The 14856-nt window shown below is 42.7% G+C and overlaps 1 protein-coding gene across 2 annotated transcripts in view; it reads right to left on the bottom strand.

The window, feature by feature from the left end:
- IL15RA (interleukin 15 receptor subunit alpha) overlaps positions 1–14856 on the bottom strand; it is a 413899-nt gene that overhangs the window by 176481 nt on the left and 222562 nt on the right. For both annotated transcript variants that reach the window (XM_069229273.1, XM_069229274.1), the window contains exon 3: positions 4399–4491. In XM_069229273.1, the coding sequence (XP_069085374.1) occupies positions 4399–4491 (93 nt within the window). The remainder of the gene's footprint in view (positions 1–4398; positions 4492–14856) is intronic.

The following is a 14856-nucleotide window of genomic DNA, read 5'->3' as shown; positions in this document are numbered from 1 at the left end:
TAAATAGATTATAAACATTTTTTCCATATTCTAAAATTATTCTAATAAAGAAAGCATAACATAATTTTTTTTATATTTTAAACAAAATATTTTTATTTTCTTTGTGCTCCCACCATCATAATGGACCAAAATAGTGGTAATGAAAATTCATCCTTTCAGGATGCCGAACAGGAGTGGCCTCCTCAACGTCTTCCCTACAGAGGTGAATCAAGAGCTTTCTATCACCATTGCAAACGCGCTAGCGCCTCTCCAGGAACAGGTTGACAAGCTCGCTTAAAGCATTCCAGGGTTTTTTAGCGACCCCGCAAAATCTAAACTGGGCCCTAGTGGTCTTAAATCAGGGGGAAAGAAGGCCACTAAGCTGATGCAGGGCACCTGGAAGGTTTTGATAAGCTTACAGAGACTTTCCATAAGAGTACGGGCACGGGTAAACATCTGCCCTACCGGGAGGAATATCAACCCAGGGAAAAGCGCAACTTCCTCACAAAAAATGATGACCCTTTCTTTGGGGTCCACCTTGGAGGGGAGGGTGTACTGGATGCTGAAAATTCCTCGGATGAGGAACATGAGATAAATAGTCTCTGGCGTCCTAGTTCTGTTTCCTCTGATTCTCTAGAGGAAGAATCTGATATGTTTGATCCATCAGAAATTTACCACCCCAGATCTTCGGAATGGGCTACTGAACCCAAGTTGACTGATTATGTGGCCAATAAGATTTGCCAGCCTCTGGAAAAAGAAGTCAGGGCAAAACTTAGGGCACAATGCCCCAGACCTTCCCTTCCCGGCAAGGTAGCCATCACTTCTGACACTGACCTGACATGATGTACCTTTTTCAGCAAATACATTAAAGACCCAAAAAAGGGGATTAATAGATCTTGGAGGAGTTGCCAGGATAAACTCCTAGACGTGGCTGGCCCTCTGACTCAAATCCTACAACAAGTGGAACAGGCAAAACAGACTGGAACTCCATTATCGGTGGACATTGTAGCTGGCTGGGCACAAAGTACCAGGGGAACACAGATGATTATTTATCTAGACAACATACTCCTGGTGGATCAATCCTTGGTTCAGCTCAGACTCAATCTGAACACAACTAATATGCTCCTTCAAAATCTAGGGTTTGTAATCAACTCATCAAAATAAGAACTGATTCCAACTCAACAGATTGTATTTATGGGGTTCCTCATAAATTCAGTCACAGCATCTCTCAGCCTTCCACTAACAAAACTTACCAAGATCCAGAAAGAACTCAGGAAGGTTCTCAGAAGAGAAAGATTATCTCTCCGCCAATTGGTCATGTAGTGGGACTTTATCCTTATCAATTCAGGCCATCTTTCCAGGTCCCCTTCACTACTGTGCATTACAGAGACTAACTTATTCAGAGATAATCTCCTTATCTCCGGTAGCCAAGACAGAGCTCCAGTGGTGGACAGACCACATGAAAGCTTGGACGGGAACAGCAATATTCGGCATATCACCAGACATGGTAATAGAATCAGATGCCAGCTGTCTGGGATGGGGAGCCAGTTGCAGGGACATATCCATGGGAGGCAGATGGTCAGAGGAAGAACTCTCTCTCAATATCAATTGCCTGGAACTCCTGGCGGGATTTTTTGCAATCAAATCTCTCACCAGGGACAACATATCAGCAGTCCAGTCCACAATCATCTGGGGGCACTAGATCGAAAACCCTCTCAGAAATAGCAAAGTATTTTGTGCATTATTGCCTTCAGAAACAGATCTTGGTAACTGTAGAGTTTATCCCAGGGATCAAAACATTGTGGCGGACTGGAACTCCAGGAAGTTCGCGGACAATACAGATTGGAAACTAGATCAGAACACTTTTCTAGCCCTAATGAAAATATTGGGCCCTTGCAATCTAGATTTTTTTGCTTCTCGACTAACTCACCAACTGACGAGATATGTCAGTTGGAGACTGGACCCAGGTGCAATAGCAACAGACGCTTTTCTCCAGGACTAGTCGAAGGATCTTCCATATGTATTGCCTCCGTTTATAATAATTCCCAGAGTAGCAGCTCAGGTAAGACGTCAAATTGCACCTTTGGTACAAGTGACTCCAATATGGAAATCTCAAGCATGGTTCCCAACTCTGATGGAGCTATCTTGGGATCACCCAATAAAATTATTCCCTTCAATACTTCTAGATTATCAAAGCTCTCCTCACCCGTTAGTTCTCCAGGGCCATCTTTCCCTCAAGGCCTGGAGGATTTCCAGGGATGTTGGATAAACAAACACCTCTCAAAAGAAGCCACTAATTTAATTCAAACAGCTTGGTCTACAAGTACAACCAAGGCATATAGATCGGCTTGGAACCAATGGTGTATGGACAAACATCTTGATCCCTTGGGGGCAGAACTAACCTACATCCTGAACGTTTCAGCTGAACTTGCCCGATTGGGTCCAGCTAATCATACAATCAACTCTTTTAGGTCAGCAATTATTGCTGGATATATCGCCATTGACAGGAAACCAGTCGGCAAACATCTGTGGGTATCTAAATCAATGAAGGGTATTCACCTTTCTAAACCTCCAGAACCCAAATATTCAGGTCTCTGGGATGTTAACATAGTCTTAAATTTTCTCTCTCAATGGCAAGATAATCATTTCTTATCTCGGAAACAATAATCAGCGAAATTAGCTATTCTTCTATGCCTCATATCGTGCAAAAGAGTTTCTGATGTTAGAGCTCCTGATTTATCAGCTAGGGTCCTCACTTCAGAAAGTGTTACTTTCACTATTTCCAGAAGGACCAAAACTAATATCAGATTATTATTTTATCCTGCAAGGTATTTTAGCCCATGGGAGGTAGAGGTACATTAAGAAGAAATGTTGCCTGGGTGGGATAATCCTGGCCCCCTTGTCTTCAATAGAATTGAAACTTTCCTTCTCGTTAGCTAGGACATTTTTCATTAATCAACCCACAAGCGTCTTTTCAATACTGCAAGCTGCTCCTGCCATCACCTGGTTAACTGCAGGGGAGTTACACCGATGTAGTCGATACATTGTTAAACTAAATCAAATGTTGGGGATATAATACCACCTATTCAGTATATATAGTCTGTCATTCAAGGTTAACACTAGCACACAGTCCAGTTAGTGAGTACTTAACTTTAGGTAGTTAGGCATCCCAAAATTGGCTATTACGAGTGTATTGCTACAAAGAGTTAAAGTATTGGGTATTTTACTCTCCTATTGTCAGTTACCGTGGATTTAACCCTGTGTCTCCCCAGGTGATATTTGGAATTTACAGAACATGTCGGTGAAGGAGGTCAGTCAGAGATTATTGCTGAGTATTTAAGTGGTCTTCTATCCTCTAATCAACCAATATCTATTTTACTTTGTCAAATGATGCACTCCACTGATTCTTCCTGTGCCAGTCATTTTCACCCTGGACATGGGGCGAGCAATGCACCAACAGTAAGTAGGCAACTGAAACTGAAAGCCCTCACACTTTGCCCACAGAAAGGAATCTTACAAGCTGCCATATTGCACATCGCACAGGACAGAAATAATACATAAACGCCACTTATATCAAGAAGGGCGTTCAATAGCTTACCTTTCAAGCTCACCTCATCTTAGAAAGCAAAAGGAACAACTAATTCTGCTAGTCAGTGTAACAATAGGAGCCAAAACAACCCCAGTCTCAATATCAAAATATGTGATACAGTTTACGGCTAAAAATTAAACCTTTTCCATGTATGCTCCGAAGATCTGAGTTAACACCCCTCTGCATATCACGCTTTCATCCCACTTTTGCAGTTTCAGAAGAGAGCTACAGGCTCACCTCTTCCGGTAGCACCTCAATGTCCACTGGTACAAACCACCTCACCATTTCCGGCTTTGGCTCACAAAAATGGTCGGCCCATATTATAATACACAAACTTTTATTGTGGCCTTACTTGTTCTTGACATGGTCCCTATATCCTCTTCAGTGCAGTTTACAACTCGTATATTCATTTAAAGCAACATGCATTTTTCCATTTTTTACAAGGTCAACTGAACAGATTTGTGTCTAAGCATTCCTCACGAATCTCTTAAGTGGCACAGACATGCACCAAGCGTCACAGATAGATGTTCATAAACTCATGCACATACACTACCAGTATGTTAATAAAGCCAATATTGTACAATCAAACAAATCAAACAATAGGACTCCACCAAATGATTGGGGTTAAAAAGACAACATCTCCCTCAACCATTAAAAATCAAAGGTAGGATGCATTGAAAAGAGTTTATTTCCAGTGAGGATTCCTTAGGCTTATAGAAAAATAAGCCCTGGTTCAGGCGGTCACTTGTTTTAACTGGAGTACCTGGCACTGGAAGACCACATTAGATGAATTATTTTCTGGCAATGTTAACATGAATTTCCCATTATACCTTGATAAGTGGTGCTGTGTGCCTCTGGGGCAGTGCTTGATGTCGTCCTCTTGGTTGTGAATGTAGCTGGGGGAGGTGGTAGTGATGGATCCCCTGGAGAAGAAGAAATTAAGTACCCATTAAAAAAAAATAAAGCATTTAAATTTTGACTTGTGACAATTGTCTAGTGTAAAATATAGTGAAACCCAACTTGCTGGAACTTAAACACCACTGTAAAGTTAAAACAATTATGTGACTTTATGGTGATAATACAGCAAAGATGCTTTTCCATTTGTAGGAACACTTACACACAAAGAACCTGTTTGGTACAATTCTCATTTTTTTGCTGTCAGAAAGAAAAAGAGCTGTTGATTTTAATGATTTTGTTTGGTTTGATCTATACAACAGAATATGTTGACTGGTGCCTCAAAAAGCTAGTATTACCATGTTTCTTCCCTGCCTATACAATGAGATAAGGCTTCCTGGTGCTGTATATCGGAATACAGTAGTACAGGATAACAGTACCATTATCACCTAAGGGAGTCTCGTACATGACCAATACAGGGATGGCGACACCTAATTTCCCCTGCAACTGTGGTAGAAGACCAGCATACTTTGTTTCGGTGTTAGTGTGCCCATTTATTAATCTCTGTCAAACTAAGGGGACTCCTATAGCTGCACCATCCTTAAAACAAAAAGATGTCCCTATCAATAGGGAGCTTATTAGCAACTCTCATCTATAATCATAGAGCTTATTTGCTACTCTGCCATTACACCTGTTTAAATGCTACTCTTGGTGGGTAGTAACTGTGAATCTAGTGAATAACAATGCTCTTTCTGTTTTGTTCTCCTAGTTTTCCCACAGGCTTGATAATGGCTCCTCATCAAAGAACAGTTACAGGATGCCGGGGGTGAAGATACCCTTCCTTTACTCTTCTTGGCAAAGTGATCTTAATGATTACAACCCTTGTTTGGGACTGGTTGTTAATTCTTATTGGGTTCGCTGGGACCATGCTGAGGGCATACGTTTCTCTGGTAGGGAAAGCTTTAAAGGTTCTCCACAAAACAGGTCTATCTTCATATTCGCAGCTCTAGGAAGTGGGAGAAGGGGAGGAGTAAATTGTTTACTGGGTATATGCAGTTAATAGGGTAGAATGATCCACTCACCACTGGCTACATCCATAAGACAATTTATCAGCTTCTCCAAACCTGTTTTAAAAAGGATTACACAGATTCTGTTGGAAGGATTATGGCTTCTTCAGTAGCGTTGCGAAGAAGGGCATGGTTAAGTTCTTGTAAGCAGTGCAAGCATCTTTACTTGATATACCTTTTGATGACACTTCCCTTTTTGGGGTGCATGCTGACTTAGCCTTACAAAGCTTTAGAGATGCTCATGGTGGGACTCAGTTGTAAGTCCTCTTCGTTTTCCAGAGTCTTCTTCTGGTTTGGTGCATTGTTCAGGGGCAGTTGCATTTTTTCCCCTGTAACACTTTTTTCCTACTGCAACTGCGGTGATGTGCTTCTCGATTATAATGTGATACCCAGTGTGGTGTTCCTTCTCTTCCCAGGTGCTTTTCTTATTATCATGTTCTAGCACTCAGGGTGGTGCTCCTGCCTTGCAGGTGTTCTGTTTATTAACCCCACTAGGGTGAACAGGTTTCATTATTATTTTCTGACCAAGTCTAGGACTTATACCTTTTAAAGCGGGTTTTCTGTTGTACTCTGCTAATAGGCGGTTTGCCAAAGAGATTGTGCTCTCTATGAGGTTCTGCCTCATGTCAGAGTTGTTTCCAGTCCCTGCTCTTTGGAGCTATTAGGGTAGGCTTTTGGTGGTTATTTTATAATTATCTATTCCCTACTGGGAACTTACTCAGTGCTCCTTCTGGGAGTAGTGTATTAACCCTTGTTTCACTCAGGATTCTACTGTTGTTTTTTTACCAGTGTCCTTTTCCATTGCGGTAGTGGGACTTATTTTTCTGCCTCTTTTCCGTGGTCTGCTTCCATTGCGGATGTTGGTACCTCTTCGTTTCCACCAATCACTCTGCTGGCTATTATATGTTTTCACCTTTGAATTGTTCTCTTGTCTGGCCTTGTACCACATTCATCTTCTCGATCTTCTTCCTGGACATTTTCGTCCTCCTTCTGACCTTTGGGTCCAGTCATGGAGGCGGTCCCCTTTTTGCTAATAAATAAGTAACAATATAATAGGAAAAACACTCCGTGGTCAAATAGTCCCACGGCGTTTTCAGTATCACAGAGCCATTAACAATAATTAACAGCGTTTTCAGTATCACAGAGCCATTAACGATAATGGCTCTGTGATACTGAAAACGCCGTGGGATTATTTGACCACGGAGTGTTTTTCCTATTATATTGTTACTTATTTGGATGAAAGATAGCGTCAGAGGAATTCTTCACTAGATGATTTGTTCTGAGACTGTTTGCACTTTATTGAGACTTTACAAGTATTTGGAAAGGATTATTTCTTACATAAGACTTACCTGAACTAAGCCCTGATGAAGTCCGTGAGAGTGTTCTCTCATAGGACGAAACACGTGTTGGCTGTGGTTGCTATATGAATATTGAACTCAAGGACGATCTTCTATTATTATGATGAACTTTGTGCTTCAAGAAATAAATTGAATCTGAACTGTTTATGGTGTGATTGCCTTTCCACACTGAAGATTCTATACATCACCAACTTCTAATCTTATGATCATGAGTGCCCTGACAGTTGTCTTTTTCCTTTTGGCACGTAGAATGAAATGGGTTGGCTTCTGAGGGAGACTGCATTGTGATAAACGTTAAAAATCCTCTTTTGGTCAAACGCCTGTTGGCAGATTTGGACTACTGTGCAAGGGCAAAAGAAGGGATTCATGTGTACCCGTTAAGTCATTGTTATAATCCTTCTATTTTATTTTCAGACTCCCTTGCAGTATCCCGAAACCAAAATCCACGGTTGGGGGGTTTACAGGCTCAGATAAATGCTCCCATTGTAAATCGTTTTCAGGCTCTGAAATCTCTAATCCCCATGTATGGTAGGGCCAACTTGGAGGGGCTAAGTGAAGGAAAAGGTCAAGACATATCTTCATTAGAAGGAGAGGTGGACCTGTTAGACCCTCCCCCTTGGGATTTGGTTCCTTCTGCCACTACGAAAGATCCGGCTGCAGGATTAGGACATAAATCTCTAACACTGATTAGCTGGAAAATAGGGGGCTCCAGTTGAAAATAAAAAACCCAGACTGGCTACATTTTGTATCTATGTACGATATAATTTGTTTTCAGAAGACCTGGTGGACAGATCCCTTTTTTCTGGATGGTTATCTAACTTTACACCAACCAGCGATACCATCTACAGCAGGAAGGTCAAGTGGTGGTCTCTTAGTTCTTGTTTCGTTACACTTACCCAACATGGAGGCATCCCTAATTTGGTCCTCATCTTATTTTATGATTGTCCTATTATTGATTGAGGGGAGAAAGGGTACTTTGTTTATAAATTTCTATAATAATGTACCATATGGCCTTTGGAAGAAAAGCCTTAAGGATGTAATTGATTCTCTCGATTCATCTACTCAGCTTCAGGACAAACACCTAACCATGTTCTGGGTAGGAGACTTAAATATGCCCCTATGTCAATCGGAAGGTTCACATGCGTGTAGTTTTTTGATTGAGGGAAGAGAGAAGACAACCCATTTTAATCATTCAGATGTAGGGGATGTTTAAATACCTTTATGAGTAAGTATGACCTTATGTTTGCATGGGAAAAAAATCCTCAAAATATTCAGAAAATTCTGACATTTACAGGGAACTCCAAAGGGAGCGTCATTGTTTTTATTCTTATCAGTCTAGCTGATTTTAATTTAATTATTGAATTCAAGATAGTACCGCACTGTGCCAGTGATCATAATCCCCTGTGTATTAACCTAGCCTACAACATTAAATTAGGCCGTAAGAATAAGGAAGGGAGTGGAAATCTTGTTTTTAATAAAAGATACAGGCCTGAGTATGAAATGGGAAAAGGTTGATCAAAAGGCATTTAACCAGATAATCATTAAACAAAAGCTAGACCCTATTAATCGCTGTCTAACACATCGGCCAACCCAAGACCTCATAGTCCAGGAATGTGAGCATCTAAGCAATGCCATCTCTTCGGCACTAGACTCAGACAGATGAACACTGGGACCAGTAGCCCACTGCACACTGATGGTGATATATATGGAAAATGTCACTTACCCAGTACATCTGTTCGTGACATGTTCCGCTGCAGATTCACATGCTGTGCACTGTTCCTGCCATCTAGTGTTGGGCTCGGAGTGTTACAAGTTGTTTTTCTTCGAAGAAGTCTTTTCTAGTCACAGGACCGAGTGACTCCTCCCTTTCGGCTCCATTGCGCATGGGCATCGACTCCATCTTAGATTGTTTTCCCGCATAGGGTGCGGTAGGAGTGGTAGAATGAGAATACTAAAGATGTCCATTCAATAGAATAGATATGTATGTACATAGTTTGTGCTAAAGGAATGTTTATTTACATATATAAAAAATGTAATTGCAACTTAAACGGCTACAGGCTCCCGGGGAGGTGGGAAGGCGCATTTGAATCTGCAGCGGAACATGCCATGAACAGATGTAGACTGGGTAAGTGACATTTTCCGTTCAATTGCATGTGTAGCTGCAGGTACACATGCTGTGCATAGGCTACAAAGCAGTAATCCTCCACAAAGCGGTGCTCAGCCTGTAGGAGTTGAAGTCGTTTGAAATAATCTTCTTAGTACAGCCTGTCCTACCGTGGCTTGTTGTGTTGCTAACACATCTACACAGTAATGTTTGGTAAACGTATGAGGTATAGACCAAGCGGCTGCCTTACAAATCTCTGTCATTGGTATGTTACCTAGAAAGGCCATTGTTGCTCCTTTCTTTCTAGTGGAGTGTGCCTTTGGTGTATTGGGTAACTCTCTTTTAGCTTTGAGGTAACAGGTCTGTATGCATTTGACTATCCATCTGGCTATGCCCTGTTTGGCTATAGGGTTACCAGCATGGGTTTTTTGGAAAGCAACAAACAATTGCTTAGTTTTACTAAATGATTTTGTTCGGTCTTAACAATACATTTTCGTTCTCTTTATGTCTAATGTATGCAGTGCTCTTTCTGCTACTGAGTCTGGCTGTTCTAAGACTTCAGGAGCCAGATTGCTAGGTTGAGCGATGCTGGCTGATCTGTTGTTTGTGTTGTGTTAACAGATCTGGTATGTTTGGGAGTTTGATGTAAACGAGATACTACTGAGAAGTCCAACAGTGTGGTGTACCACGGTAGGCGAGCCCACGTTGGTGCTATGAGTTTTAGTTCGAGTTTGTTTTGACTCAGTTTGTTGACTAGGAAAGGAATGAGTGGGAGAGGGGGAAAAGTGTAAGCAAATATCCATGACCAATTGATCCATAGAGCATTGCCCTTGAACTGAGGGTGTGGGTACCTGGATGCAAAGTTTTGGCATTTTGCGTTTTGTTTTGTTGCAAACAGATCTGTCTGGTGTTCACCAGGGGTAGAAGTAATCTTGTAGAATCTGGGGATGTATTTCCCACTCATGAGTTTGCTGGTGATCTCGACTGAGATTGTCGGCTAACTGATTGTGAATGCCTGGTATATATTGCGCTATCAGGTGAATGTTGTTGTGAATTGCCCAATGCCAAATTGTTTGTGCTAGGAGGCATAGTTGTGACGATTGTGTCCCCCCCTGTTTGTTTAGATAGTACATTGTTGTCATATTGTCTGTCTTGACAAGAATGTGTCTGTGGACTAGAAGGGGTTGAAAAGCTTTTAGTGCTAGGGAGACCGCTAGTAGTTCTAAGTGATTTATGTGTAGTTGTTTTTGTTGATTGTCCCATTGTCCTTGTATATTGTGATTGTTGAGGTGTGCTCCCCACCCAATAATGGAAGCATCTGTTGTGATAATGGCGTGAGGCACCGGGTCTTGAAATGGCCGTCCTTTGTTTAAATTTACAGGGTTCCATCATTCAAACGAAAAGTGTGTTTGGCGGTCTATCAACAATAGATCCTGAAGTTAACCCTGTGCCTGCATCCATTGTTTTGCTAGGCACTGCTGTAAGGGCTGCATGTGTAGCCGTGCGTTTGGGACAATAGCGATGCATGAGGCCATCATGCCTCGTAGTTTCATGACAAATCTGACTGTGTACTGGTGATTTGGTTGTATGTTTGACACCATAGTTTGAAAAGATTGAACTCTCTGTGGGCTTGGAGTGGCAATTGCTCCTTGTGTGTTGAGTGTTGCTCCCAAGTATTGTTGTAGTTGGAATGGTTGCAAGTGAGATTTTTCATAATTTATAGAAAAGCCTAGTTTGTGTAGGGTATCTATTACATACTGCATGTGATTTTGACACCGGTGTTGAGCGTTGACTTTTATTAGCCAATCGTCGAGATATGGGAATACGTGCATGTGATGTCTCTTTATATGAGCTGCTACTACAGCGAGGCATTTTGTAAATACTCTGGGTGCTGTTGTTATCCCAAAGGGCAGTACCTTGAATTGGTAATGTTTGCCCTGTATGACAAATCTGAGGTATTTCCTATGAGATGGATGGACGGGTATATGGAAATACGCATCTTTTAGATCCAGTGTTGCCATGTATTCTCCATGTTTTAGTAAGGGAACTACATCTTGTAGTGTGACCATGTGGAAATGTTCTGATTTGATGAAGAGGTTTAATGTCCTGAGATCTAAAATTGGTCTTAGTGTTTTGTCTTTTTTGGGAATAAGGAAATATAGGGAGTAAACCCCTGTTCCTTTTTGGTGGTGAGGTACTAGTTCTATGGCTTGTTTTGTTAATAGTGCTTGTACCTCTATTTGTAACAGGTCTAGATGTTGTGCCGACAGTTTGTGCGCTCTTGGGGGAACATCTGGAGGGAAATGTGTGAACTCTATGCAGCAACCATGTTGGATAATTGATAGAACCCATGTGTCCGTGGTTATGTCTGACCAATGTTTGTGGTAGTGTGTTAATCTTCCCCCTACTGGTGATGTGTGTTGGGGAAGTGTGACATTGGAGTCACTGTTTGTTACTGGGGATCTGCTTGGTAGGCTGAAACTTTCCTCTTGATCTTGGGAATTGTCCACTGAATGATCCACGAAACCCCCCTCTCTAGTATTGGCACTGATAGGTGGGTTTTGCCTGAAAGGTGGATGCCTCTGAAGGTTGCTGTCTGAAACCTCCCCTAAATTGTGGTTTCCTAAATGTCCCTCTATGCTGGGAAGAGTAGAGCGTGCCCATAGCTTTGGCCATGTCAGTGTCCTTCTTCATTTTTTCGATGGCTGTGCCCACTTCCGGCCCAAACAGCTGCTGCTGATTAAACGTTAAATGTTTAACACTGCCTGCTGTATCTCAGGTTTGAATCCTGAGCTTCGTAACCAAGCATGTCTCCTGATTGTGACAGCCGTGTTTACAGTTCTTGCGGCGGTGTCAGCGGAGTCCAGTGCCAAAAGAATCTGGTTGTTAGAGATGGCTTGCCCTTCCTCTACCACTTGTTGAGCCCGTTTCTGAAACTCTTTTGATAGATGCTGAATGATGTCACTCATTTCATCCCAGTGGGCTCGGTCGTAACGAGCAAGGAGGGCCTGCAAATTTGCAATACGCCACACTGGTTAGCCGCTTGTGACGCCACTCTTTTCCGCGCTGCGTCAAACTTGCGACTTTCTTTATTAGGGGGTGGTGCATCTCCTGATGATTGCGAGTTTGCACGTTTCCTTGCTGCACCAACCACTACAAAGTCCGGTGGGAGCTGCTGCGTAATGAACACTGGGTCCGACGGGGTGATTTGTACTTTTTTTCCACCCTTGGAGTCATGGCTCTTCCCTTAACCGGCTCTTGAAACACTTGCTGTGCATGCTTAAGCATGCCTGGTAGCATAGGCAGGTTTTGGTATGACGCATGCGTGGAAGGCAGGGTATTGAAAAGGAAGTCATCCTCCAATGGTTCTGAATGCATACTGACATTATGAAATGTCCCAGCCCTGGCCAAGACTTGGGTATAAGAGGTGCTATCCTCTGGTGGCGATGGTTTTGAGGGGTAGCACTTAGGGCTATTGTCCGATACAGGGGGATCGTAGAGGTCCCAGGGATCTACATCATCCTGTGTTTGTACAGTATGTGTGGGTGACTGTGCAGTTGGAGTGCCAATTGGTGACCTTGTCCTTTGTGGTGAATGTGGTGGCGATATTTCTGGAGAGAAATGGCGAGTTGGTGATTTCTCTCTAGCCACTTTAGCTCTTGGCTGATCAGTTTCAGTCTCTGTCTGTGGTTGAAAAGCCAACTTTCTCTTAAATTTGAGAGGAGGGGCAGTTTGAATCCTTCCAGTATCCTTATGGATGGCCCATGTTCCTCTGTATAAGAGGTCTTTTTTGGCTCCGAAGCCGGTTTTCTCTGCACCAAAATGCCCATGATGACGGTTGGCCTCGGCTCCGAAAGGCTCTTTCGAGGCTTAGTGGCTTCGACCAGGTGATGTCGACTTTTTTCGACGCCGGTTTCTCGACTCGAGTCGGAAGACTTTGGCACGATCTTGGCCTTCTTCGCTGCCGAAGGTGTTGCTTGGTCACCGCTTTTTTTATGGGTCGAGCCATGGCATTCAGACAGTGGCATCCACAAGGCCTTGTGCTTTTTCGACTGACTTTGAGGTTGGCTCGGGGCAGACGTACTCACTTTTTGGCCCGCTGTCGGCGGTCAGTCTCCGTCGGAGTCGTCCGATTCTGATCCCTGGATGGAGATAGCCATCTCCTCCTCTTCGAAGTCGAGGTGTTGCGACGATTTTGACACCATCTGCAAGCATCTCGCCCTTCGATCTCTTAAGGTCTTTTTCGAGCAAAAGGCCTTGCAGGCCTCGCAAGTATCCTCTCTGTGTTCCTGTGACAGACACAGATTACAGACCCAATGCTGGTCTGTGTACGGATACTTCACGTGGCACGTCGGACAGAAACAGAAGGGGGTCCGGTCCATGAGGCTTCGACAACGGGTGTGGTCGAGCCGACCAGGCTTCGGCTGGGCGCGGAAGCCCCGAAGGGCCACCGAAGCGGTTGTCTCGTCGGTGCCGATGTATCGATAGAACATTTTTCCCGAATGCAACAATACTGACGGTTTTTCAATGATTTTATTACTTTTTCCGATTCGAATCACGGAGCGAAGAGGAACACGTCCGAACCCGATGGCGGAAAGAAAACATTGTAAGATGGAGTCGATGCCCATGCGCAATGGAGTCGAAAGGGAGGAGTCACTCAGTTCCGTGACTCGAAAAGACTTCTTTGAAGAAAAACAACTTGTAACACTCCGAGCCCAACACTAGATGGCAGGAACAGTGCACAGCATGTGTATCTGCAACTACACATGCCAAACATATATATATATATATAAATATATATATATATATATATATATATATATATATATATATATATATATATATATATATATATATATATTCTATGTTTACTTAACAATCCTGTGTGGCTTAATGGCATATGTCACAGACCCTCACACTGAGAGTTCTCTTCTGAGTGTGTCTGAAGACATTTCCCTCCTTTAATTCTTTTATATTTACCATATGTATATGCACTTCTTCCTTTTGGGTACGGAGCTATCCCTTAGTGGCAATACCTAGTGCCTCATGACTACACAATGGCCAGGACAAAGGTTGTTTCCTGCCAATGGAACAACGCTTGGCTATTCTTTCCACACAAATGATGTGCCTATTTCTTGTTTCGCCTGCCCTGCTCTGGTAGGTCTGGGGCATCTTCCAATTTTGTATGGGTTCCTGTTTCTATGTTTCGTCCCATTAGGGGGTTTCTTTTGCTTCCTGGGATTTTTTCCCCCTTCTGTATGCCTCGGTCATCTTTTTTACCACTATCTTCAGGCATTTTTTCCATGTAGGATTCCAGTCCTAGCAGTTGCTTCATCATTTCTCTGTCAGCTGCAAGAAGGTACTCATATTTCTTCCTTATGGATTGTTTTCTTATGCATTGGCTATCCCTCTGGGAATGTGTTTGTGGACTAGACTTTTCCTTCAGTCTTCAGCAATTGTTTTTTAAATCTGCTGGATTGTCATTGCTATTGCCTTACCCTTCTGTGGTTGGCTTCTACTCACACGGCATTTGTATGCCTCATGTTGGTCTTTTTCACACCTATGAGGCTTCTGTTGATTCCGATCAGCGGGTGATTTTACCAACCTCTTTTTACTTTTAGTCCACTAGCAGTGATTTTCCTGTTTGGCTGGCTTTTCTTTCTTGAGGGGTGTACTTTCTCTCTCTCCCTTTTCTTTTACTCCTGTGCTGTTGAGCAATTCATTTCTTCCTATGTTCTCTATATATTATGTACATATAGGCATGTATACCTATGTCTCATTTCTGCTTCATAGGTCTATGTCTCTATTTTTATATCAGCATCTGTGTTTGCATGACCCTCTGCATATCTATAAATATCATATGTA

Source organism: Pleurodeles waltl, chromosome 4_1, assembly GCF_031143425.1.
Source record: "Pleurodeles waltl isolate 20211129_DDA chromosome 4_1, aPleWal1.hap1.20221129, whole genome shotgun sequence".
NCBI lineage: Eukaryota > Metazoa > Chordata > Amphibia > Caudata > Salamandridae > Pleurodeles > Pleurodeles waltl.
This window is presented reverse-complemented; position numbering and strand designations above follow the sequence as displayed.